The sequence below is a fragment of the Tachyglossus aculeatus genome, chromosome 24, assembly GCF_015852505.1.
Source record: "Tachyglossus aculeatus isolate mTacAcu1 chromosome 24, mTacAcu1.pri, whole genome shotgun sequence".
NCBI lineage: Eukaryota > Metazoa > Chordata > Mammalia > Monotremata > Tachyglossidae > Tachyglossus > Tachyglossus aculeatus.
This window is the reverse complement of record NC_052089.1, coordinates 7,862,232-7,885,805: the sequence shown is the minus strand read 5'-3', so window position 1 is coordinate 7,885,805 and position 23,574 is coordinate 7,862,232. Positions and strand designations below refer to the sequence as shown.

The following is a 23,574-nucleotide window of genomic DNA, read 5'->3' as shown; positions in this document are numbered from 1 at the left end:
TGCTTAATAAATACCACTGATTGATTCTATATGTACCTGTTTTTGCTCCTAGACTGTGAGCCCCGTGTGGGACAAGGCCTGTATCACTCCTGATTAAGTTGTATCTTCCCCAGCATTTAGAACAGCAGCCAACACATAGCAAGCGCTTAACAAATACTTTTTTTAAAAAAAGCAGCCGATTGAGTGTTCTGAGCTCAGCAGATGCTGTCGATTCTGTTGCTACCGCTGATATTCCTGCCTCAACAAGGAGACTCCACCAATTGCGATTTTAGAAGCGTGAAACAGTGCTGCAGCGTCAAGTAGGTCCATGGGAAATCTGAGGTTATTTTTATTAAAAAGAAAAGCATGGTAGGAGTTTGAAGTCACAGAATTCACTCCGGCGCGAGCGTCTGGGGCGGACAGACGGGGCGGCGGCTCGGAAACGCCAGAAGCATCCAAAGCCCGTGGTCCCCCCGGGGGGCTTCAGAAGGAGTTGAGCGTGGGGTCTGGGATGGTGGTCACATGCATGTCCCTCGTCATGTTGGATTTCTCCTTCAGCTTCAACTGCAGCAGCGTGTGTCCCACCACCCCGATCCGGATGTCCATCTGAACCGTTTCCTGCTTCAGTTTGGTTAGGCCCTGCTTGATCTTGACCAGAGGAGCTGGAAAAAGAAAATGACATCGGGGTGACCCCCCCCTGCTTACCGCAGTTCGGGAAAGACAAAAGGCATATGTTCATAGGAGTCCGAATGGAAAGCACTTTAGATCGGAGGGGAGGCAGTGTGGTCCAGTGGGTAGAGTACGGACCCGGGTTCCAACCCTAGCTCGGCTGTTTGTCTGCAGTGTGAGTTTGGGCAAATCACTTTAAAAAAAAAAAGGTATTTGTTAGCACTTATATGTACCAAGCACTATACTAAACACTGGGATAGATACGAGCTTGTTAGGTTGGACACGAAGCTCGCGGTCTATCCCCATTTTACAGGTGAAGTGAAGTGACTTGCCCAAGGTCCCACAGCAGACAAGTGACCGAGCCTGAATTAGAAACCAAGTCCTGCTGACTCCGGGGCCCATGCTCTATCCACTAGATCATGCTGCTTCTATTTATTGAGCACTTACCATGTGCAGAGCAGTTGACTAAGCACTTGGGAGAGTATAATTCAACAGAATTAGCATACTTGTTCCCTGCCCAAAATGAGTAAAAAGAAGAAGAATCCTGCTTCCCTCTGCTGGAATCGGAAGCGATGCCCGTTTGGGCAAGACATTGGGAGGTGAAAGCCACGGGAACCAGCGTGGTCTAGTGGGAGTCGGAGTCAGAGGACCTGGGTTTTAATCCTGGCTCTGCCACCTGCTTACTGTGTGGCCTTGGGCTAGTCATTTCACTTCTCTTTGCCTCAGTTGTCTCCACTGTAAAATGGGGATTAAATACCTGTTCTTCCTCCTACTTAGTTCCTGTCCCAACATGGGGCTCACACTCTGTTTCTGACCTAATTAACATGTACCTATCCCAGCACTTCGAGCAGTGTTTGACACACAGTGAGCACTGTAACGAATATTAAAATATGATTCAGGGTCAATTTAGGACTAATGAGAAGCAGGGTAGTCTGGGGACCTAGGCTCTAATCCCAGGCCCACCACTTGACGGCCATGTGACCTCGGGCAAGTCACTTAACTTGTCTGGGCCTCAGTTTCCTCAATTGTAAAATGGGGATTCAATATCTATTCTCCCTCCTCCTTAGACTGCGAACCCCATGTGGGACAGGGACAGTGTCTGACTTGACTATCTTGTATCTACCCCAGTGCTTAGTACAGGCCTTGGAAACATGGTAAGCACTTAAATTCTACGAAGATAATTTTATATTTTTAATGGCATTTGTTAAGCCCCTACTAATGTGCCAGGCACTGTACAATCATGCTTTTGTTCAGATATGGTATTTTTTGAGTGCTTACTGTGGGCAGGGCACTGCATTAAGACCTTGGGAAAGTATAACAAAATATGGTTGGTTGACATGATCCCTGCCCTTGAGGAGCTAACAATGTAGTGGAGGTTATAATAGTCTTGGGGCTATTATCTGAGGCAACAGTGAGAGACAGAGAGGCCTGTTCTGATGATCTGAGCTTGCTTCTCTGGCCCTCTCTGAGGTAATGGACTCCCCTAAATGGGAATGTGAGGATGCCTTCAGGGGGTGGGGTCTCTCTGGGAGGATGCAAGAGATCCATGCTGGGGATGGGGGGCACAATATATGCCAGTTCTCTCCTTTAGGGAACTCTCCCCGATCCCTTCAAGCCCCAAAAGGCAGGCTCCCGGGGTGGATAGCGTGAGACGTCCTGGCCCTCACCCAGGTGACAGGCTTCTCTGTCCCCCTTCTATTCTCCCCTCCCTTCCCCGGCTGCTCTCTGGACAGGCCCGAGGGGGTCCATCCTCCCCTGGCGTGGACCACCAGGAGAGGTGGAATTCAATTCTGGTCCTGGGCCTGCTCTGAGAAGTCAGATGGAGCCAACAGACAGCCCGCCAGAGGACAGGCCCGACCCCCACCAGCATACAGGCCTCTGTGGACAGCACAGGGGCTGCTCAGACCTGCTGGAGCTGGACACGGCTAGCTACTAGGATGGGAGTTCCTTCAGCGCAGCGATTGCATTGATTCTCCCAAGAGCCTTGCACAGGGCTCAGCACTCAGAAAGCTCTCAAGGAATTGATCTGACTGACTGATTGGAAGGTTCAGTAGACTCGGGAACCACCTCTCAGGCGGCCCCAGGTTCCCGTAGCCCAGAGCCCCAGAACCTGCTTCGGGTTCTTTGCCTGCTGCTCCCAGTAGATGCTCTGCTCCGTGGAGCAGCAGAGGCTGCTAGGCTGTGACTGACTCATTAACTCCAGTATGTGGGTGGGGGCCTGCTGGCTCTCCTTTGTGCGCCTGCGCACGCTTTCTCTCTCTCTCTCTCTTTCTGCCTTCCTTTGACTCCCTCTGAGTCTCCCTGCTCCCTCTGACTCTCTCTCCCCATGTCTGTCTTCCTCTGACTTTCTCTGGGTCTCTCTGTCTCTCTCTCTATCTCTGCCTTCCTTTGACTCTCTCTGGGTCTCTTTGTCCTCCTCTTTTTGCCCCTCTCACTCTCTCTCCATGTCTCTGCCTTCCTTTCACTCTCTCTGGGTGTACCTGCCCTTCTGTCTCCCTCTTTCTGCCTCTCTCTCCCTGTCTTTGCCTTTCTTTGTCTCTTTTTGTTTCCCTTTCTGCCTTTGTCCCTTTCTTTATATCTCTGCCTTCACTTCACTCTCTGTCTCTCTCTCCCTCTGTGCCTCTATCTTCCTTTGACTCTCAGTGTCTGAATCTCCCTCTTTCTGCCTCCCTCTCTCTCACCATGTCTGTGTCCTCCTTCATCTCTCTCTCTCTCCCTCCCTTTTCTCTCTCTCCATGTCTCTGCCTTCCTTTGACTCTCTGGATCTCTGATTCCTTCTTTTTGCTCCTCTCTCTCCCCAGGTCTCTGCCTTCTTTTAACTTTCTATAAGTCTCTTAGCCTCCCTCTTTCTATCTCCCCCTCCCTCTCTCTGTGCCTCTGCTTTCCTCTGACTCTCTGCATCTCCCTCTTTCTGCCTCTCACTCCCTCTCTCTCTCTCGTCTCTGCCTTCCTTTGATTCTCTCTAGGTCTCCTGGCCTCCCTCTTTCTCTCTCCCGCTCCACACCTCTGCCTTCCTTTGACTCTCTCTGTGTCTTAGCCTCCCCCTCCCCACATCTCTCCACTCCCCCTTTCTCTTTCACAGTCTAAGAGGGAGAACCAGTATTGAATCCCCATTTTGCAGATGAGGGAACTGAGGCCAGAGAAGTAAAGTGACTTATCCAAAGTCACACAGCAGGTAAAAGGCAGAACTGGGATTAGAACCAGGGTCTCTGACCACCAGGCATGTGCTCCTTCCACTAGGCCACACTGCTTCTGCCTCCTCTCTCCCAGGTGTATGTTTTCCTGAATCAGGGAACACTTACCGCCATCAGTCATGCTGCTCCCTTTCTCTTCCATTTCCTGCTTTACCTTCTCCAATTCTTCAGTAATCTTAGACAGACAGAATAGGTATTCATGAAACCTCATTTTTCAGGACCATTTTAATATTCTGCGTGTTGCTGGCATAAGGGTATTAAGAATGGGAAATCTGGACCCGATTTCAATCATAAGAAATCGTTTGCATAAGCACAAAACCTTTCCTCTTCAAAAAGCCTCCTGCACATTAAAATTAAAACGTGTTCAATCGGTTTCTCATTAGCTTTCCGAGGTGAAGAGAGAGAATTGAGGAAAAAAACTCCCGAGTCACTCAAGATTTGCAATTTTATCACGACATCTGCTCAGGCTATCGTGTTTTCTGCTCATCATTCTTTAATTTTAAAGGTAGACACATACGTTGGAGGGTTTGGATTCCCAAATGGTTGGCATTTAATTCTTCAGCCTGGTACTCTTAGGGACACCAGAAAGGCTATTTTTCTAGTTGGAAATCAAGAAGCAGCATGGCCTCATTGATAGGGTACGAATCTGAGAGTTAGAAGGTCATGAATTCCAATCCTGGCTCTGCCACTTGTCTGCTGTGTGACCTCAGGCAAGTTAGTTCACTTCTCTGGGCCTCAGTTACCTCATCAGTAAAACTGGGATTAAAACTGGGAGCCCCATGTGGGACATGGACTGTGTCCAACATGACTGGCTTGTATCTACCCCAACACTTAGAAAGGTGCCTCGTCCACAGAAAGCACTTAAATATTATAAAAAAAAGGGAAGAAACTCAAAACCCTATATAACGTATTTTAAGGGCTGCTGAGCGGGCATAAAGTGATCTCCTCAAGTCTCACTCTGTTGGACTGAACTGAAGTTAGTCATCAGCAAGTATGTGAGTTGGCACTGGAGATGGCAGGCAATTTTATCAATTTTAAAAACATATTGGAAATTTTGCTAGGTGCCGGCTAAGTACTGATGATTAACAGCCCTATCTACCCATGATCCAGGAGCAAACGCCTCGGCCATTGAAATCATTTGAACCTTTTATTTTTTTATGATATTTATTAAGCACTTATTATGTGCTCATAAATGTGATTGAATGAATGTGCCAGGCACTGTTCTAAGCGCTGGGGCAGATACAACATCATCAGTTGGGACACAGTCCATGTCCCACTTGGGACTCGCAGTCTTAATCCCCAATTTACAGATGGGGAAACGGAGGCACAGAGGAGTGAAGCGACTTGCCCATGGTCACACAGCAGAAAAGTGGCAGAGCTGGGGTTAGAACCCAGGCCCATGCTCTTTCCACCAGGCCACGCTGCTTCTTGCTTGGCTCCCACAAAAATATCAGTCCTTCTGGAACGCTGAACAGCTAGCGCTGAAGGGGCTTAGTACAGTGCTGTGCACACAGTAAGCACTCAATAAATACTATAGATGGACTGATGGAAAATGAGAGATGGGATGACATTCAGACAGCCAAACAGTACACGGGAGGAGCGTGGAACTGCTCAGAAGGCAGCCTCGGAGAAGCTCAGGAAATGGTGTTTCCTGGGGCGGATGGAGAAACCATGGTGAACTGTCAAGGAACTTAACTGGACCCCTAAAATCTTCAATCTTGGGGCCCCGAGCTGATGCGATTTAGACTCTGAATCATACTAATTCTTCGACTGACAGAGGCAAATGGGAGACTTAAGCCTATGGGGAGTGAGACAAATGGCAGACCTTAAATAAAAAATGAAGAGTGCTTTCTCTTCTAGCAAGTTCTTGGCAGTCATTTATTATGCAACAGAACCTTGGGTGTGTGTGCTGGGGGTGGCGGGGTTACTGCCCGGGAGATAAAGATCTATCCCCTGCAAGGTTTTTAGAAAATTAAATCGTGTCCAGAAGTCTGGCAAAAGGTTTGGGAACTGAGATCAAAGCCCCCGGTTTATACCTCAGAAAGAATTCTAGTCCTTTCAGTCACGCCTCCGTTTCGCTGTTGGTATAGTTCTGTGGCCTGGGGGAAAAGAAAAAAAGAAAGCATTTTATTCCACTTCCTTTCACTGACGATCCAATGAAGATGCAGGAGATCACTTCAACCCGGCCCCCTGCGCCATTACCATTCCCGTGTATCATCCTATAACAAAACTCTCTTCTTCTTTCCTCCGTATATTTGTGAAGATGAAAAGCAGAGTAATTACGTGGACCTAACGGATCCCGGGGGCTTCAGGTGAGACCTCCAATTAAGGTCCAACTTCCAAATTCCAACTTCTCAAAATCCCTGAAAGATGGCGCAACTGTCCTCGCTAATTCACAGTCTGGGGCTCATCTGCATCGCAAGCAGAAAAAAAAAAATCTAAAAAAATCAGTCAAAATAGATCATCACGCTCAGCAATTAACCGGGATGAACAAACAGGAGGACATTGCAATCAAACCAGTGCACCCTTCTTAGGAACAAACCTAATGATAAATCGTTCATCTCTGACAGTTGCTGGGTGGCTGTCGGAATGAAAGTCACAGCCTTTGGAGGACCGGTTTGTTTGCTGGCTTGTTTTTATGGTACTTGTTAAGCGCTTACTCTGCGTCAAACACTGTTCTAAGCGCCGGGGATGGTACAAGTTAATTAGGTCAGACACAGTCCCCTTCCACATGGGGGCTCACGGTTTTAAGCAGGAGGGAAAAATCCCCATTTTACTCAAGGCAACTGAGGCCCAGAGAAGTGAAGCGACTTGCCCAAGGTCACACGGCAGGAGATTGGCAGAGCCGGGATTAGAACCCAGGTCCTTTGACTCCTGGACCCACGTTCTACCCACTAGGCCATGCTGCTTCTCAACAGTGGTCTCCCAGGTTTCACTGGGCGGGTGACGAAAACGAGGAAAATGAGAAACTCCCCGACTTCCTGTCTAGCTAGGTCGGAAACGTCAGGTTTATGAGGTAACACTGCATCTGGCTTTATTTCTATTTATTCTGATGACTTGACACCTGTCAACGGGTTTTGTTTTGTTGCCTGTCTCCCCCTTCTAGACTGTGAGCCTGTTGTTGGGTAGGGACCGTCTCTATATGTTGCCAACTTGTACTTCCCAAGCGCTTAGTACAGTGCTCTGCACACAGTAAGCGCTCAATAAATACGATTGAATGAATGAATGAATTGCTGCCACCTATCCAAAGACTCCCTCTCCCCACCCCGTGCCTGCCCAAGACAAATTACAGCCCCTCGCCCGGCTCGGAGCTTGGAAATACGGGAGCCAGAGGATGAGAGCCCCAAATTCAAGTCCTTAGTAACGATAATAATGATGGCATTTGTTAAGCACTTACTATGTGCAAAGCACTGTTCTAAGTGCTGAATTAGCTGCCACAGAACTTGCTGCTGGAGTCAACCTGCAGTGTTTTTTTCCTCTCCTCTGCAAATTCAGGGAATTGGAATATATTTTTTGAAGGCTCTCATTTAATTAATTTATTGCTCATGTGTGGCTCAGAATGTCTCTTGCTTTTACACTGCCTATTATAGATTGTCTCTCTTCTTGACACTTGCCAACGGGGTCTGCATCAAATACACCAGCCCAATTATTACCTTCTCTTCTACAGCTAAAGGTGCTGATGGCACACAATGCAACAAGCAGAAACTGAACCCACGAGGCCTACTTGGTTTTTTTTTTTATGTTATTTGTTCAGCGCTTACTAATGAGCCAGGCACCGTATTAAGCACAGGGTAGCTACCAGCTAGTCAGGTCGGTTACGGTCCAGATCCCACCCGGAGGCTCCCGGTCTTAATCCCCGTTTTACAGAAGAGGGAACAGGCTCAGAGAAGTGAAGCGACTTGCCCAAGGTCACACAGCAGTCAGCTGGCCGAGTCGGATTTAGACGGCTGGTCCTCGGACTCTTAGGCCTGGGCTCTTTCCGCTAGGCAACGCTGCCTCTCTGCCGTCACCCAGATGGGTCCACTGAGCTGTTTGTTTCACGGGACAATTGTAATTATGACGGGGAACCGGGTAGACCGATGAAGCGGATTAAATCCCCCTGGATTTCACTCACCTGGGAAATGAGGAGACCCATATCTGTCCTTTGACTGGCTCCCCTGAACGCCCAGGGAACCACTGGGATGAATCAATGGGAATTTGAGAAAGGGGCCGCGCCAATACCAAGTCATTCGTGCCTGGGTTCTCCTTAGTTACCTCACTCAGCTGGGTCTGGACGGTCCGATACTCTTGAATTAAGGTCTCCAGCTGGTTGTTGATGTACTTCTCCCGGCTGCCGATTTTTTCCAGCGTCCGACTGATTTCATTGTGAAGTTTATCCAGGTAGCCCTGGAAAGTTCATGGAATTTCCAAAGGGTTAGAGGTCACAGACACCCACTTCGGACGGTCGAAGAAATGTTTTCCCAAGCCCTCCCACGGACCCCCGCGTTTCGGGGGAGCTTTTCGATCAATGAAACGTGTTGAGCGCTTAGCGTAGGCGAAGCACTTACCCCGAGTAAGTGCTTATTTATTACTCTATTTTACTCGTACATATCTATCCTATTTATTTTATTTTGTTGGTATGTTTGGTTTTGTTCTCTGTCTCCCCCTTTTAGACTGTGAGCCCACTGTTGGGTAGGGACTGTCTCTATGTGTTGCCAATTTGTACTTCCCAAGCGCTTAGTACAGTGCTCTGCACATAGTAAGCGCTCAATAAATACGATTGATGATGATGATGATGAGTAGGCAGACATGATGTGTCTTGGCCTAGTGGATAGAGCACGTGCCTGGAAGCCAGAGGACTTGGGTTCTAAAACCGGCTCTGCCATGCGACCTTGGACAAGTCACTTCACTTCTCTGTGCCTCGGTTACTTCACCTGTAAAATGGGGATTAAATCCTACTCCCTATTTAGACTGTGAGCCTCACGTGGGACAGCGACTGTGTCCAGACTAATTAACACACGTGTGCTTAGAACGGTGCTTGGCACATAGTAAAGAGTTTAACAAGTACCGTTATTATTACTATTATTGGTATTATTACTATTATTTCCCTCTAGACCGTAAACTCGTTGTGGGTAGGGAATGTGTCTGTTTGTTGTACTCTCCCAAGTGCTTAGTACAGTGTTCTGCACACAGTAAGTGTTCAGTAAATACGACTGACTGATTATTACTGTCCTTGGGGAAATTACAATTTGCAGGATTTACCAACACAAAGGGATGATGCGAAAAGCAAGTAAACTGAAGATTTTGCACTGCACTCAGTTCTGAGGAAACACAGGTCTTGTACGTTTGGGCCAGAGGGCTGTGAGGGAATTACGGGATTGGGCTCAACCTTCTACACAATATGGGAAGAAAACATTTGGGTTCCCGGTGGGAAACTGGAACAGGTGAGTGCCAGAGCATAAGGTTTTCTCAATGGGAATTCGAGCAAAAATGCAACTCTTTTTTTTTAATGGTACTTGTTAAGCGCTTGGTATGTGCCAGGCACTGTACTAAGCGCCGGGGTAGATACAAGCTAATCGGTTTGGACACAGTCCCTGTCTGACATAAAGTTCACAGTCTTAATCCCCATTTTCCAGTCAAGGTAACCGAGGCCCAACGAAGTGAAGTGGAGGAGCTGGGATTAGAACCCATGTCCTCTGACTCCCGGGCCTGTGAGCCATTCACTTAGACCACGCTGTAGCTCAACCCTTGTTCTATAGGCAAGCTAGGCATATAAAACTACATTGCTAATGAGATGATTTGCTTGAATGCCCTTGCCGCAGAAGATTAGGTTTTGGACTCACCTTCGTCTCTTTTAAAGCCGATTCGATTCCTTCTTTATGTTGGTGCATTTGGTCTACGTGGATTCTCCAATCCTACACATGTAAGCACAGGATGATATTCAACTACTCCATTAGCAACAATCTAATGATGAATTCTTATTTGTTAGTAATGTGATCTTTCTCCTTTCCCTGCAGTCCTGCATTCCCTCCAGCCTTCAGGACATCTCTACTTGGATATCCCTCTGACACCTTATAATTAACATGTCCATATCTTCCCACCCAAACCCTGTCCTCCTACCCTCCCCATGAGTTTCCCACTCCCTGTAGACAGTACCACTCTCCTCCCTGTCTTACAAGGCCATAACCTTGGCATTGTTCTACTCATCTCTCTCAATCAACCCACAGTCAATCTGTCCCCAAATCCTGTCAGTTCAACCTTTACAACACTGCTAAAATCCACCCTTTCTTCTCCACCCAAACTGCTACCTCATTAATCCAAGCATTTATCCTATCCCGCCTTGATTACTGCATCAGCCTCCTCGCTGACCTCTCTGCCGCCATTCCCAGTGCTTAATACAGTGCCTGGCACAGAGTAAGTGCTTAACAAATACACTAATTTCCTCTTCTCCCACCCCTTCTGCATCACCACTGCACTTGGATTTGTACCCTCAGTTCACCCCACCCTCATCCCTACTTATGTACAGGTTCGTAATTTATTTACATTAACATCTGTCTCCCCCTCTAGACCCCAAGCTCCTAAGTCGGAAGGAAAGGTGCCTACTAACCCTGTTAAGTGTTAAGCACTTAGTACAGTGCTCTGCACACAGTAAATGCTCAATAAATACGATTGAATGAATGAACTCTGTCATACTGGACTCTTCCAATCGCTTAGTACAGTGTTCTGCACCCAGTAAGCGCTCAATAAATATGATTAATCGATTAAATAAAAGAAATAACTATCAACAAATCAATTAAAGGTTTTTCCTATTGCAAAACACTTGGGACAATACAATGCAACAGAGTTTGTAGACGTGATTCCTCCCCAAGAGGAGATTACAGTCAACAGGCAGATAGAGACATTAAAATAAATTACGGATAGGGGAATCTGTACATTATAAGGATACTCAGGTTAAGTGCTGTGGGGCTGAGGTGAGCGTCAAAATGCTTAAAGGGGTAACACAGTCAAGTGCGTAGGGGACACCAAGGGGAAGGTGAATAGGGGAAATGGGGGCTTACTCAGGAAGGAGATGTGATTTTAGGAAGGTTTCAAAGGTGGAGAGAGAAGGACTGATGAATATGAAGGGGGAGGGAATTCCGGGCCTGAGGGAGGATGTGGGCACAGAGTCAAAACAGGATAGACGAGACTGAGGTACAGAGAGTAGGTTGAGTGGTGGTGAGGAAATCAGTGAAGTAAGGAAGGAGGGAAGAGTTTTTTGAGCCTTGAATCTGACGATAAAGAGTATCTGTTTGAGGCGGAGGTGGATGGTCAACCACTGGAGGTTTGTGAGGAGTGGGGAGATGAGGACCTGAACGTCTCTGTAGAAAAATGACCCGGGGCAGCGGAGTGAAATATGGACTGGAGTGAAGAGAGACAGGAGAGCAAGGAGGTCAACGAGGAGGGTGATACAGAGGCAGAGTGGGAAATGATAAGTGCTTAGATCAGAGTGGTAGCAGTTTTGATGGAGAGGAAAGTGTGGACTTGAAAAGCCCCACATAGACCCATTCTTCTTTTCTTTTTTTCAAACCGACAACCGGCACTGTCCAGTGTTTGTTAATTCGAGGCTATAAAAAAAACGGGCCCATTTCAGCTGTGTTTTTAGGATCTTATATCTAATCTGCAGTCAGGTTAGGGAGCACCAGGAAGAAGACATTTAAGGACGAAAAGGTCGATGTACATGTAAATTCTTTGACGTGCTCACAGAGTGATGTCTGACAACTGGAATACAAATAATTGTAAAGACGGTTTTCTGGTGGTTAATATTTATGACTATCTGTCAAAAGAGCTACAACCAAAAAACATTTGACTAGAAAAGACACGATCGTTTAAATCAATTATATTTGCCAGTAGCATCCCTAGACTCAAATAGTAAATGTCAAATATTCTGTATCCTTTGGGATGAGTTCTGCATCACCTAGGACTCATAGCCCCACCTAAGCATTCAGTACAGTGCTCTGCAAACAGTAAGCGCTCAAAAAAAATGCGACTGAAAGAATGAATTCTCCCTCCTTTCTTCATCACCTATGCACTTACTTAAATCCGTACCCCTTAAGTATTTTAATACTCCCATCTCTCCCACCCCCACAGCCTTACGTGTTCATATCAAAGGTATTTATTGAGTGCTTACTGTGTGCAGAGCACCGTACTAAGAACTTGGAAAAATAAAACAGAGTTGGTAGACATGTTCCCTGCCCACAGTAAGCTTACAGTCTAGAGGGGGAGCCAGACATTGATATAAATAATTCACAGTGTGCAATTTATAGATTTACATGTATTATTATTTATATTTATAGGGAAGCAGCATTGCCTAGTGGATACGGCACGGGCCTGGGAATCTCAGAAGGACCTGGGTTCTAATCTCCGTTCCACCAATTGTCAGCTGTGTGACTTTAGGCAAGTCACTTCACTTCTCTGTGCCTCAGTCCCCTCATCTGTAAAATGGGGATTAAGACTGTGAGCCCCCTGTGGGACAACCTGATCACCCTGTACCCTCCCCGGCGCTTAAAACAGTGCTTTGCACATAGTAAGTGCTTAATAAATGCCATCATCATTATTATTATTATTATTCTGGTAACCATATGGTAATGATGATATTTGTTATGTGAGCCCCACAGAAATCAGTGTCTTTATATGAACTGGCTATCCAGAATCTAACCACCGCTTAGTACAGTGTTTGGCACATAGTAAGTGTTACAATACCCCAATTATTACATACTGTAGACCGTAAGCTTGTTGTGGGTAGGGAATGCGTCTACCAACTCTCTCCAGGGCTCAAAACAGTGTTCTGCACCCAATAAGCACTCAATAAATACCACTGTTGATGATGAAGATGCTGGTACTTGCATTTTTCTCTAGTTTCAAAACCCTCCCCAGATTTTTTGTTGTGGGTTGCACATCTTTCCTGAAGTGAGACAACTCATAAAAACTTGCCAATGTATGCTGAGGGCTTTATTTGGCAACTTGGCTCAGAGGGAGATGGGAAGCCTCAAAGAGTCATTAAAGAAGGTCTTTAGCTGGGGGTTTCACTTATTCATTCATTCAATCATATTTACTGAGTGCTCACTGTGTGCAAAGCACTGTACTAAGCGCTTGGGAGAGTACAACACAACAATATAATAGACACATTCCCTGCCCATAGCGAGCTTACTGTCTAGAAGGGGAGATAGGCATTAATATAAATAAATTAAGGATATGGACATATGTGTTATGGGGCCTGGGAGGAGGGAAGAATGAAGAGAGAAAGTCAAGATGAGGCAGAAGGGAGAGGAAAGAGGAAATTAGGCCAAAATGGCAGGGGTACAGAGGTTGGACAATGGTTTGTGTAGTAAGGTTGAAGAGGAAAAGATGAATTCTAGGGATGATGGGGAAGGCTTTGAAGACTGTTTGGATCTTAGGGGTGGCAGGAATAAACACAAGTACTATTGGTACCTGTGGTACTTGTAAAGTGTTTACTATATGCCAAGCACTGCACTAAGCACGGGGGTAGATATAAGATAACCTGGTCGGACATAGTCCCTGTTCCACATAGGGCATACGGTCTAAGTAAGAGTAAGCATGGGTATTTAATCCCCATTTTCCATAGTTGAGGAACTGAGGTACCGAGAAATTAAGTGACTTTCTCAAGGACACACAGCAGGCAAGTGATCTGGGATGAGAGCCCAGGTCTTCTGACTCATAGGACGGTGCTCTTTCTGCTAGGCCACGGTAAAGTTGTGCATGAGAAATGGGGGAATTGATACGGACTCCCACGGTGAGAGGAAAGGGAGGTAGGGAGGCAGAAAGAGAGGTCGTGGGAGAGAGTCTTTTAAGAGTTCAGCCAGTCCTATGCTGAGCTTGAAGGAACCGATGGAAAAGCCTCCCAGAGCTCCGGGAAACAGAAAGAAATTCAACCTAATCATGAGCCTGAGGAAAAAAAGTGACCCTAATCATCCTATGAGCCTAAACACGGCACAAGAGGTTCAGACAAAGGAGGAAGGCAAAGAGGCAAGCAGAAAAGATGAACTTCAAAGGATACGCTGCCTCCACTTAGCACAAAACCTGTACTTAACTTGCACTTTTAGGAATTCTAACCCTTCATTTTGTCAGGAGCTCCAGTGCCCTTTCAGAGTTACGGTCCACGGCCCCTTCTCGATTCTCCCTTTCTTTGACATTCTACTGCTCGTGACCTGCTTCCCATAATCGTCTCTGACCTCCAATTCTCAACAACTGGCCTCGATTAGTCTGTCTCACCTTCTTCATCGCCCTTTTTCTGTCTTTTTCAGAGGTCTTCTGCCCTTTCACTCCCCTGAAGTGGGCTCGGACCTACGTGATCGATTTATTTTACACAGCCATCTGGGAGAAAGGCCCTAGAATTTGCTTCCAAACTTCTGGGGAACTCTTTCAACTCAAGAAGTAGTTAGTGATATTATAATAATTATTATTAATAACAACTATAATAATAGTATTTCTTAAAATCTTTATTATGTGCCCAGCACTGTTCAAGGCACTGAGGTAGATAACAGGCAGATTGGCCACAATCTCTGTCCCACAGGGGGCTCGCAGTCTAAGTAGGAAGGAGAACAGGTGCTTAATCCCCCATTTTACAGAGGAGGGAACTGAGGCACAGATGTGAGCCCGTCGTTGGGTAGGGACCGTCTCTGTATGTTGCCGATTTGTACTTCCCAAGTGCTTAGTCCACAGCTCTGCCCATAGTAAGCGCTCAATAAATACGACTGACTGAATGAATGACTAAAGTGAACTGACTTGCTCAAGGTCCCACAGCAAGTAAGTACGTGGAGAAGCTGGGTGACCTTGGACAAGTCACTGCTCTTTGCCTCAGTTAACCTCATTTGCAAAATGGGGATTAAGACTGTGAGCCTCATGTGGGACGGGGACTGTGTCCAACCTGATTATTTATAGCTACTCCAGCGCTTAGTACGGTGCCTGGCACGCAGTAAGTGCTTAACAGATGCTATTAAAAAAAGTTCCTCTGACCATCAGGCCTGTGCTCTTTCCACTAGGCCATACTGCTTTAGGGAATCTGGGCCTTAGAGGCAACAGCATTCATTCATTCAATCATATTTATTGAGCGCTTACTGTGTGCAGAGCACTGTACTAAGCGCTTGGGAAGTCCAAGTCTGCAACATATAGAGACGGTCCCTACCCAACAACGGGCTCACAGTCTAGAAGGGGGAGCCAGGCAACGAAACAGAACATGCAGACGGGTGTCAGAATCGTCAGAACAAATAGAATTATAGCTATATGCACATCATTAACAAAATAAATAGAATAGTAAATATGTGCGAGTAAAATAGAGTAATAAATCCGCACAAATATATACAAGAGCTGCAACATTGTCAACCAAATCATATCTGAAACACTTTACAGATGGACGAATAATCCTTCACTGAATATTAACACTTCCCCCTCCTATGCCAGCTGAAAAATGATTAGAGAAACTTGACTCTAGAATCTCAAGAGGAGGTGGCCTAATGGAAGAGCCTGGGCCTGGGAATCAGAGTACCTGGGTTCTCATCCTGGCTCGGCTATTTGACGGCTGGGTGACCTTGGGTAAGTCATTTCACTCCTCTGGGCCTCTGTTTCCTCACCCGTAAAATGGGATTCAATACCTGGTGTCCCTCCTCCTTAGACTGTGTTTCCAAACTGCTTACCTTGTCTCACTCTATCCCGGCGCCTGTGACACATAGTAAGTGCTTAAAGAATATTATTATTATTATTAATAAAAAATGGTCAACACTCATGAAGGAAACCGAGGTTTAGTCTGGCAGCAAGATTTCACCCAAAAGATAGCTATTAGGCCAGGAAATACCTGACAAGGGAATGGAGAAGAAGAAAAAAAAGGATTCAATCTGAGATACTTCAAATCGAATAAGATAACTGAAAACATATTCTTCCAGGCAGTGTCCAGTTACTTTGCTTACAAATGGATGTTTCTAATCAATATTTTAATGGGAAACATTAAACGCCTGCATATTCCATATTGACTAGAATGAAATATTCAGTCTGGAATTTGAATTCAGATCAATAAATATTTATATACCATCTTTCGGGCACAAATGACTGCTTCTATTATACAAACGGCAGGTCGGTTATAAATTTTCTCCAAACTATTTATATGACCTTCTCTAGCTGCTAATTCCTTGTTACTCATTACATATTTCCCAACAATCTTCCGTTGACACCGTAGGTACGGAGGAAGGCAGTTAAAAAAAAAAACCGAACGCATATTCAACTATTTCAACCGCCATGAGGAATAGATGGAACGGAACCTTTGCCCCTCTTGAAACTACCCAACACGCAAAGCCTCTGTGTGTGAGCAGAGCGTCTTCCATATACAAAGAAGCAGTGACAAAAACAACCGATAATACGCTCAAGTCATGAGCTTAGTGCAATGCTCTGCATAGAGTAAGCGCTCCATGAATACTGCTTACACCCTCCCTCAAACCTGGAATTCCCTCCCGCTTCACATCCAACAGTCCCACTCTTCCCACCTTCAATATGCTCCTAAAATTCCACCGCCAAGAGATCTTCCCTAAGCCCTCATTTCACTTAAACGCCCTCTCCTCTGCGTTGACCTATGCCCCTCTAGACTGGATGCTCGTTGTAAGCAGGGAATGTGCGGTTTATAATAATAATAATAATGCTATTTGTTGCTTACTATGTGCAAAGCACTGTTCTAAGCGCTGGGGAGGTTACAAGGTGATCAGGTTGTCCTGGGGGGGCTCACAGTTTTAATCCCCGTTTTATAGATGAGGTAACTGAGGCCCAGAGAAGTGAAGTGACTTGCCCAAAGCCACACAGCTGACAGTTGGCAGAGCCGGGATTTGAACCCATGACCTCCGACTCCAAAGCCCATGCTCTTTCCACTGAGCCACGCTGCTTCTCCAAGCAGTGTATTGTACTCTCCCAAGCGCTGAGTACAGTGCTCTGCACCCAGTAAGCGCTCAATAAAACCATCGATTGATTGATAGGCAGCTACTCTAATCCGAAGATTACTTAACTTGCAAATCTCAAGGAGCGAAGAAATGTAGCCTGGCCATTATTCAATTCAAATCTCCATCCTCCTTGCAGATTTTATTAAGTGTTGGGTTTCCGTTTTCACTCCCTTTGTGAAGCATTCAATTCTCTGTCTCTTGCCTGCTCGTTTCCAGTTTAGAAATGGATAATCTTGACAGTAGCATTTTGTTTTCAACCACCCCCCAAAAAAAAAAACAAACAAAAAAGGCTACTGGGCCCGAATTTGGCTGTGAAACAGGGAAATGAGTGTAAGCCCGTTGTGGGCAGGGAATGCATCTGCTTATTGTCATACTCTACCTTCCCAAGTGCTTAGTATAGTGCTCTGCACACAGTAGGCTCTCAATACAACTGAGTTTCAACACTTTTCATGGCTTAGACATCCAACTGCTGTTCACTTTTGATCATCACTGAGCCCCTTCATTGAGTTTTTCACCTCTCCTGATCAGAGGTATTAGAACTTTTTTTATGGTATCTGTGAAGCTCTATGTGCCGGGCACTGTACTAAGCGCTGGGGTAGATACAAGCTAATCAGGTTGGACACAGTCCACGTCTCAAATGGGGCTCCCGGTCGTAATCCCCATCTTACAGATGAGGGAACTGAGGCACAGAGAAGTGAAGTGGCGTGCCCAAGGTCAAACAGCAGATAAGTGGAAGAGCTGGGATTAGAACTCAGGTCCTCTGACTCTAAGGACCATGATCCAACCACCAGGCCATGCTGCTTCGCAGAATTCCTGAAGAGTGCAGACAAAATACAAATTTAAAAGACACCATTTGCCGGCTTTTCTCTCGTCTGCCTTTAAACTACTAACGTATCCTTGGTACAAGTGACTCAAACCTTTCAGCAAACGTCATTCCTCTAAAAAGCCCTTTTCCTGTAGGGTCAGAGCAGAGAATAGGAGCTTAGCATATGAAGCCTGCTTATTTGTTAAATAAATTGTGAAGTTGCCTGCGGCCATTTTAAATTTAAAATTCTTTTTATATCTCCACTTCAACAGGGAGGAAGCAGCGAAAGCAATCTCTCCGAAAGGTTAGAGATGATACTTCGAGATTTCTTTTTTACTAACCTCTGCCTCCGAATCTGTAGCAAGGAACGCCAAGGTTTACATAACTCTCAGAGTCATTTATCTTGGAATTAAGGTAGTTGTCAGCCATCTTTTACAACAATTTAGTAGGATAAGCTTAATTATACCTTGGAAAAATTGTTACTACAATTTAATTTGGAATATCCAGAGGGCATTAAAGCTTGTTGAAGTTTTGGCTTACTGCATGAACAATCTCACTGTACTGAATTGCAATTTATAATTATTTAGGGGTAGCACTTGGACAATGAGCCCCATAACAACAACAATAATAATAATAATAATAATAATTATGATGATGATGACATTTATTAAGCGCTTACTATGTGCAAAGCGCTGTTCTAAGCACCGGGGAGGTTATAAGGTGATCAGGTTGTCCCACATGGGGCTCACAGTCGTAATCCCTATTTTACAGATGAGGTAACTGAAGCACAGAGAAGTTAAGTGACTTAAGTGACAGCTGACAATTGGTGGAGGCAGGATTTGAACCCATGACCTCTGACTCCAAAGCCCGTGCTCTTTCCATTGAGCCACGCTGCTTCTCAATTATGGTATTTGTTAAGCACTTGCTATATGCCAGCTACTTTACTACGTGCTGAGGTAGGTACAGTTCATTGTGGACAGGGAATATCATACTCTCCCAAGCAGTTAGTACAGTGCTCTGCATACAGTAAGTGCTCAATAAATATGACTGAATTGAACAGACTTGAATACAAAATAATCAGGTTGGACAAAGAGTCTGTTAAACAAAGCGTTCGCAATCTCAATCCCCATTTTATACACGAAGGAACTGAGGCCTAGAGAAACCAAGTGACTTGTCCAAGGTCACATAGCAGACAAGCGGCAGAGCCGGAATTAGAACCCAGGTCCTTCTGACTTCAGGACAGGAGGAGTTTTGCAAGGCTGCTTCGGCCCTCTAATCCACGGGGCTGCAGCACGAACCACCGGCCGGTGAAGATGACAAAGGTAACTGGCGTATGGATGAGGTGCTTACTCTGCGCTAAGCACTGTGGTAGCTACAAGATATTCAGATCAGATAAAGTCTGGTTCCACACAGCCCTCACAACTAAGGGCAGCAGGTTCTTAGGACCTCCGCACACAGTAAGCGCTCAATAAATATGATGGCTTGACCTGGGTGGACTCTATGTTAGGAGGGCAGGGATCAAAATGCAAAGTACAGGTGATCAGGTTGTCCCACGTGGGGCTCACAGTCTTAATCCCCATTTGGCAGATGAGGTAACTGAGGCACAGAGAAGTGAAGTGACTTGCCCAAAGTCACACAGCTGACAAGTGGCAGAGCTGGGATTAGAATCTTTGACTCCGAAGCCCAGGCTCTTTCTACTGAGCCACGCTGCTTCTCTGACTAGAACTTGAGTCCCCTGACTTGCAAGCCTATTATTATTATTATTATTGTCATTGCTGTTGTTGTTATTATTATATTTCTTAAGCACTTCTTAGGAGTCAGGCACTGCTCTAAGCACTGGGGTAGATATAAGGTAATCAGTTTGGATACAGCCCCTGTCCTACATGGGGCTCACGGTCTAAGGAGGAGGGAGCACAGGTGTTGAACCCCCATTTTACAGATGAGAAAACTAGGGCAGAGAAGCAGCGTGGCCTAGAGGAAAAAGCACGGGCGGGGAAGTCGGAGGACCTGGATTCTAGTTCTGGCTTTGCCAACTGCTTAATAATGATGGCATTTGCTAAGCGCTTACTATGTGCGAAGCACTGTTCTAAGCGCTGGGGTAGACACAAGGTTATCAGGTTGTCCCACGTGGCGCTCACAGTCTTCATCCCCATTTGACAGATGAGGGAACTGAGGCACAGAGAAGTTAAGTGACTTGCCCAAAGTCACACAGCTGGCAAGTGGCGGAGCCGGGATTAGAACCCATGACCTCTGACTCCCAAGCCTGTGCTCTTTCCACTGAGCCACGCTGCTGTGTGACCTTGGGCAAGTCACTTCACTTCTCTGTGCCTCAGTTCTCCCGTTCTCCCTCCTACTTAGACTGTAAGTCTATAAGACTGTAAGACCGCAATCTGCATTTAAAAGCGCTTAGTACAGTGCTCTGCACATAGTAAGCGCTCAATAAATACGATTGATGTAAGTCCCATGCGGGACAGGGGATGTACCCAACCTAATTCACTTGTATCTACCCCAGTGCTTAGAACATTAGTTGACACAGAGTAAGCACTTAATACCAAAAAACCCAACAACAGAGAAGCGACATGACTTGCCCAAGGTCACACACAGACCAGTGGCAGAGTCGGGATTAGAATCCAGGTCTTCTGATTCCCAGGCCCTTGCCCTTTCCACTAGGCCTGACTGCTTCCCGGCACGTAAGTGAGGAACTACTCTCTTGGGTCCCATCCTTCCCATTCAGTCGACGCCTTGGGCCACATCCTGACTGAGCAGATCCCTCGAGGTGATGACAACTTCAATTTTCTCGACAGAGACACTCGCTGAGCCTTCAAAATAATCGAGGTTCGAAACCATCCGTTTACTATTTCAATCACCAAAGTGGTGCAAAAATAGTACATAATAGGCATAAATAGATATAAAACTAAGTTCAAAAATAGGTATAATAAAATTGTCCATTTACCCAGAAATCAGCAACACCTCCCCGGTTATCCTGTTTTCGAGCCAATATCTAACCATCTACCAAAATAACTTCAAGAAGTCATGCTATCTTTCTGCACACATAGCTATTGAGCTTGAGAAATACTCTGAGAAATGTTTTTAAGATTAGAAAAGAAAGCTGTACTGGTTATTACTGAATCCTACTTTCGAGAAGTTGGATACCTTGTTAGTGTAATAATCGATCAGTGGCATTTACTGAGAATTTACTGTGTGCAGAGCACTGGACTAAGCGCTTGGAAGAATACAATAGAGGTGGCACACTCAATCCCTGCCCACAGTAAGCTTATATTCTAGAGGGGGAGATAGGCATTAAGTTAATTACAGATCGGGGAGATGGCAGAATATAAGGATGTATACTTAAGTGCTATGGGGCTGGAGGTGAGGGGAATATTAAAGTGCTTAAGGGCTAGAGATTCTAGCGCATAAATAACACAGAAGGGAAGCTGAATATGGTGAATGGGCAAGGGGTCTGTGGCAAGCCAGGCATCATCAAAACATGGTAAGTTGACATTAGTGGAGCTAAGTGTGCTGGTTGGATTGTAGCAGGAGGTCAGAGAGATGACTGAATGCCTTAAAGGCACTGGAAAGGAGCTTCTGTTTAATGCGGAGGCGGAGGAACCAATGAAGATTCTTATGGAGTGGGGAAACGTGGACTGAATGATTTGGTTTTTTTTTTAAAGGCATAAGAAACAGGCAGCGGAGTACGGACCGGAGAAGGGTGAGGTTGGAGACAGTGAGGTCTGTGAGGGGGCTAATGCAGGAGTCAAGGCAGGAGTTCTTGGATACCCATTTGGATGGACAAGAAGGCGTGAATTTTAAAGGTGGGATGGCTGAACCCACAGGTTTTGGCGACAGTTTGAATATTTGGGTTGAATGACATGAATGAGAACGAGATAATGCCAAGGTTACGAACTTGGGAGACAGGGAGAATGGTGCTGTTGTTCTACAGTGATGGGAAAATCCAGGGGAGGACGGGGTTTGGGTGGGAAGATGAGTTCTGTTTTGGACATATTAAGTTTGAGATGTTGGTAGGGCATCCAAGTAGAGAGGCCCCGAAGGCAGGAGGAAACAGGAGACCAGAGAAGGAGAAAGGTCAGAGCTGGAGATGTAGATTTGGGAATCGTCTGTGTAGGGAAGGTAGTTGAAACCTCGGGAGTGAATGAGTTCTCCGAGGGAGTGATGGAGAAAAGAAGGGGGCCCAGGACTGAGCCTTGAAGAACCCCTACAGTTAGCGGATGGGAGGCAGAGGAGGAGATGGCAGAAGACAGTGAGAAGAAGAAGTCAGAGACAGAGAGAGATAGGTGGAGAACCAGGAGAGGACAGTTTCAGTGAACCCGAGGTTGGATAATGTTTCCAGGTGAAGGGGGCAATCGACTGCGGAGGGGTCAAGGAGGATTAGGATGGAGTAGACTGCTGGATTTGGCAAGAAGGATGTCACTGGTGACCTTAGAGAGGGTGGTTTCCATGTGGGGAAGTGATGGTGGCGGCATCAAGTCACTTGAGGAGTTTTGAAAAGAATGGTACATGGGAGATGGGTAACTAGAGGGAACCAGGGAATTCAGGGATTTTTTTTTTAGGATTAGGAGCCAAACACATGTACATGTTCGAAAACAGTGGGGAAGGAGCCATATATATTATTTATTGACGTCTGCCTCCCCTCTAGGCTATGATTTCATTGTGGGCAGGGATTGTGTCCAACAACTCTGTTGTATTGTACTCTCCCAGTACGTTGCTCTGCACACAGTGAACGCTCAATAAATACAATTGATTGATGGATGGGAAAGAAAACGGCTGAAGACAGCGCTCAAGGAGGGAAGGGGTAAGTGTTTTGATAAGGGAGAAGGCAGAAGCACGGATTAGAGGGGAATGATTTTAAAAGGGTCGATTTTATACAGCACCTCCAACTTGCAGGCGCCTGACACAAGTGGTTAATTTTGAAAAAAAAGAAAACCGGATGAAATGTACACACACACACACACGCGCGCACACTTCTGTACCTTATTGTCAGTCCTGATTGTGACTTTCAGTTGTGGTAATACGCGTTCTACTTCGAGATTCCACTCGGCGGCATCTGTTGTGGATTCTAAAATATCCTCCTGTTTGCCAGATTCGCTCAGATCCTAAGAAAAGGAAAACGTCGCACGATTGAGAATTTGTACAACAGGAATGGTAAAATGTTGATGTATCTCAGCCGGAGTTCGTCATTTCCAAAGCAAAATACGCCGCCGACATGCACAAAGTAATGAGATTAAAGGGAAAGAGAGATGTAATAAAGTTATCTGTAGGAATCACGGGGCCCTGGAAATCTCACGTCACTCTCAACAAGATCATTCATTCACTCAGTCGTATTTACTGAGTGCTTACTATGTGCACAGCAGTGTACTAAGCGCTTGGAAAGTACAAGTCGGCAACATATAGAGATGGTCCCTACCCAACAACGGGCTCACAAGTCTAGAAGGGGGAGATAGATCTCACAGTCTAGATAGATTACTATCAATTGTATTTTTAAATGGTACTTGTTAAGCACTTACTATGTGCCAAACACTGGGGTAGGTACTTGATAATAATAACAATAATGATAATTGTGGTATTTGTTAATGTTCACTCTGTGTTCTAAGCGTCAGAGTAGATACAAGAAATCAAGTGAGACCCAGTTCCCGTCCCACAGTTTAAGTTAGGAGGGAGAACATGCGCTGAAGCCCCATTTTACGGATGAGATAACTGAGGCCCAGAGAAATGAAGTGACTTGCCGAAGGTCACCCAGCAAACCGGTGGCAGGGCGGGGATTAGAACCCAGGTCGTCCTACTCCCTGGCCCGTGCTCTGTCCACCAGGCCACACTGCTGCTCAAACTGGCCCTTTTGGATCAATGGCGACAGAAGAGAGAGGCGGACGCCCTTAAAGTAATGTGGGGTGGAGAAACCAAGCGCCGTCAAGGGACCAGAAAGGGAGCAGAGCCGTGTCAGATGATGTGGAGGTGAGAA

General features: G+C 45.9%; 1 protein-coding gene across 1 annotated transcript in view; it reads right to left on the bottom strand.

Annotated features, from left to right (window-relative positions):
• Positions 1-315: 315 nt before the first annotated feature.
• IFT57 (intraflagellar transport 57) overlaps positions 316-23,574 on the bottom strand; it is a 50,687-nt gene continuing 27,428 nt past the window's right edge. The window contains exons 6-11 of the mRNA XM_038766144.1: positions 22,589-22,711; positions 9,665-9,736; positions 8,097-8,228; positions 5,879-5,941; positions 3,951-4,017; positions 316-641 (exon numbers count right to left, since the gene is read on the bottom strand). Of these exons, the coding sequence (XP_038622072.1) occupies positions 463-641; positions 3,951-4,017; positions 5,879-5,941; positions 8,097-8,228; positions 9,665-9,736; positions 22,589-22,711 (636 nt within the window). The 3' untranslated portion in view covers positions 316-462. The remainder of the gene's footprint in view (positions 642-3,950; positions 4,018-5,878; positions 5,942-8,096; positions 8,229-9,664; positions 9,737-22,588; positions 22,712-23,574) is intronic.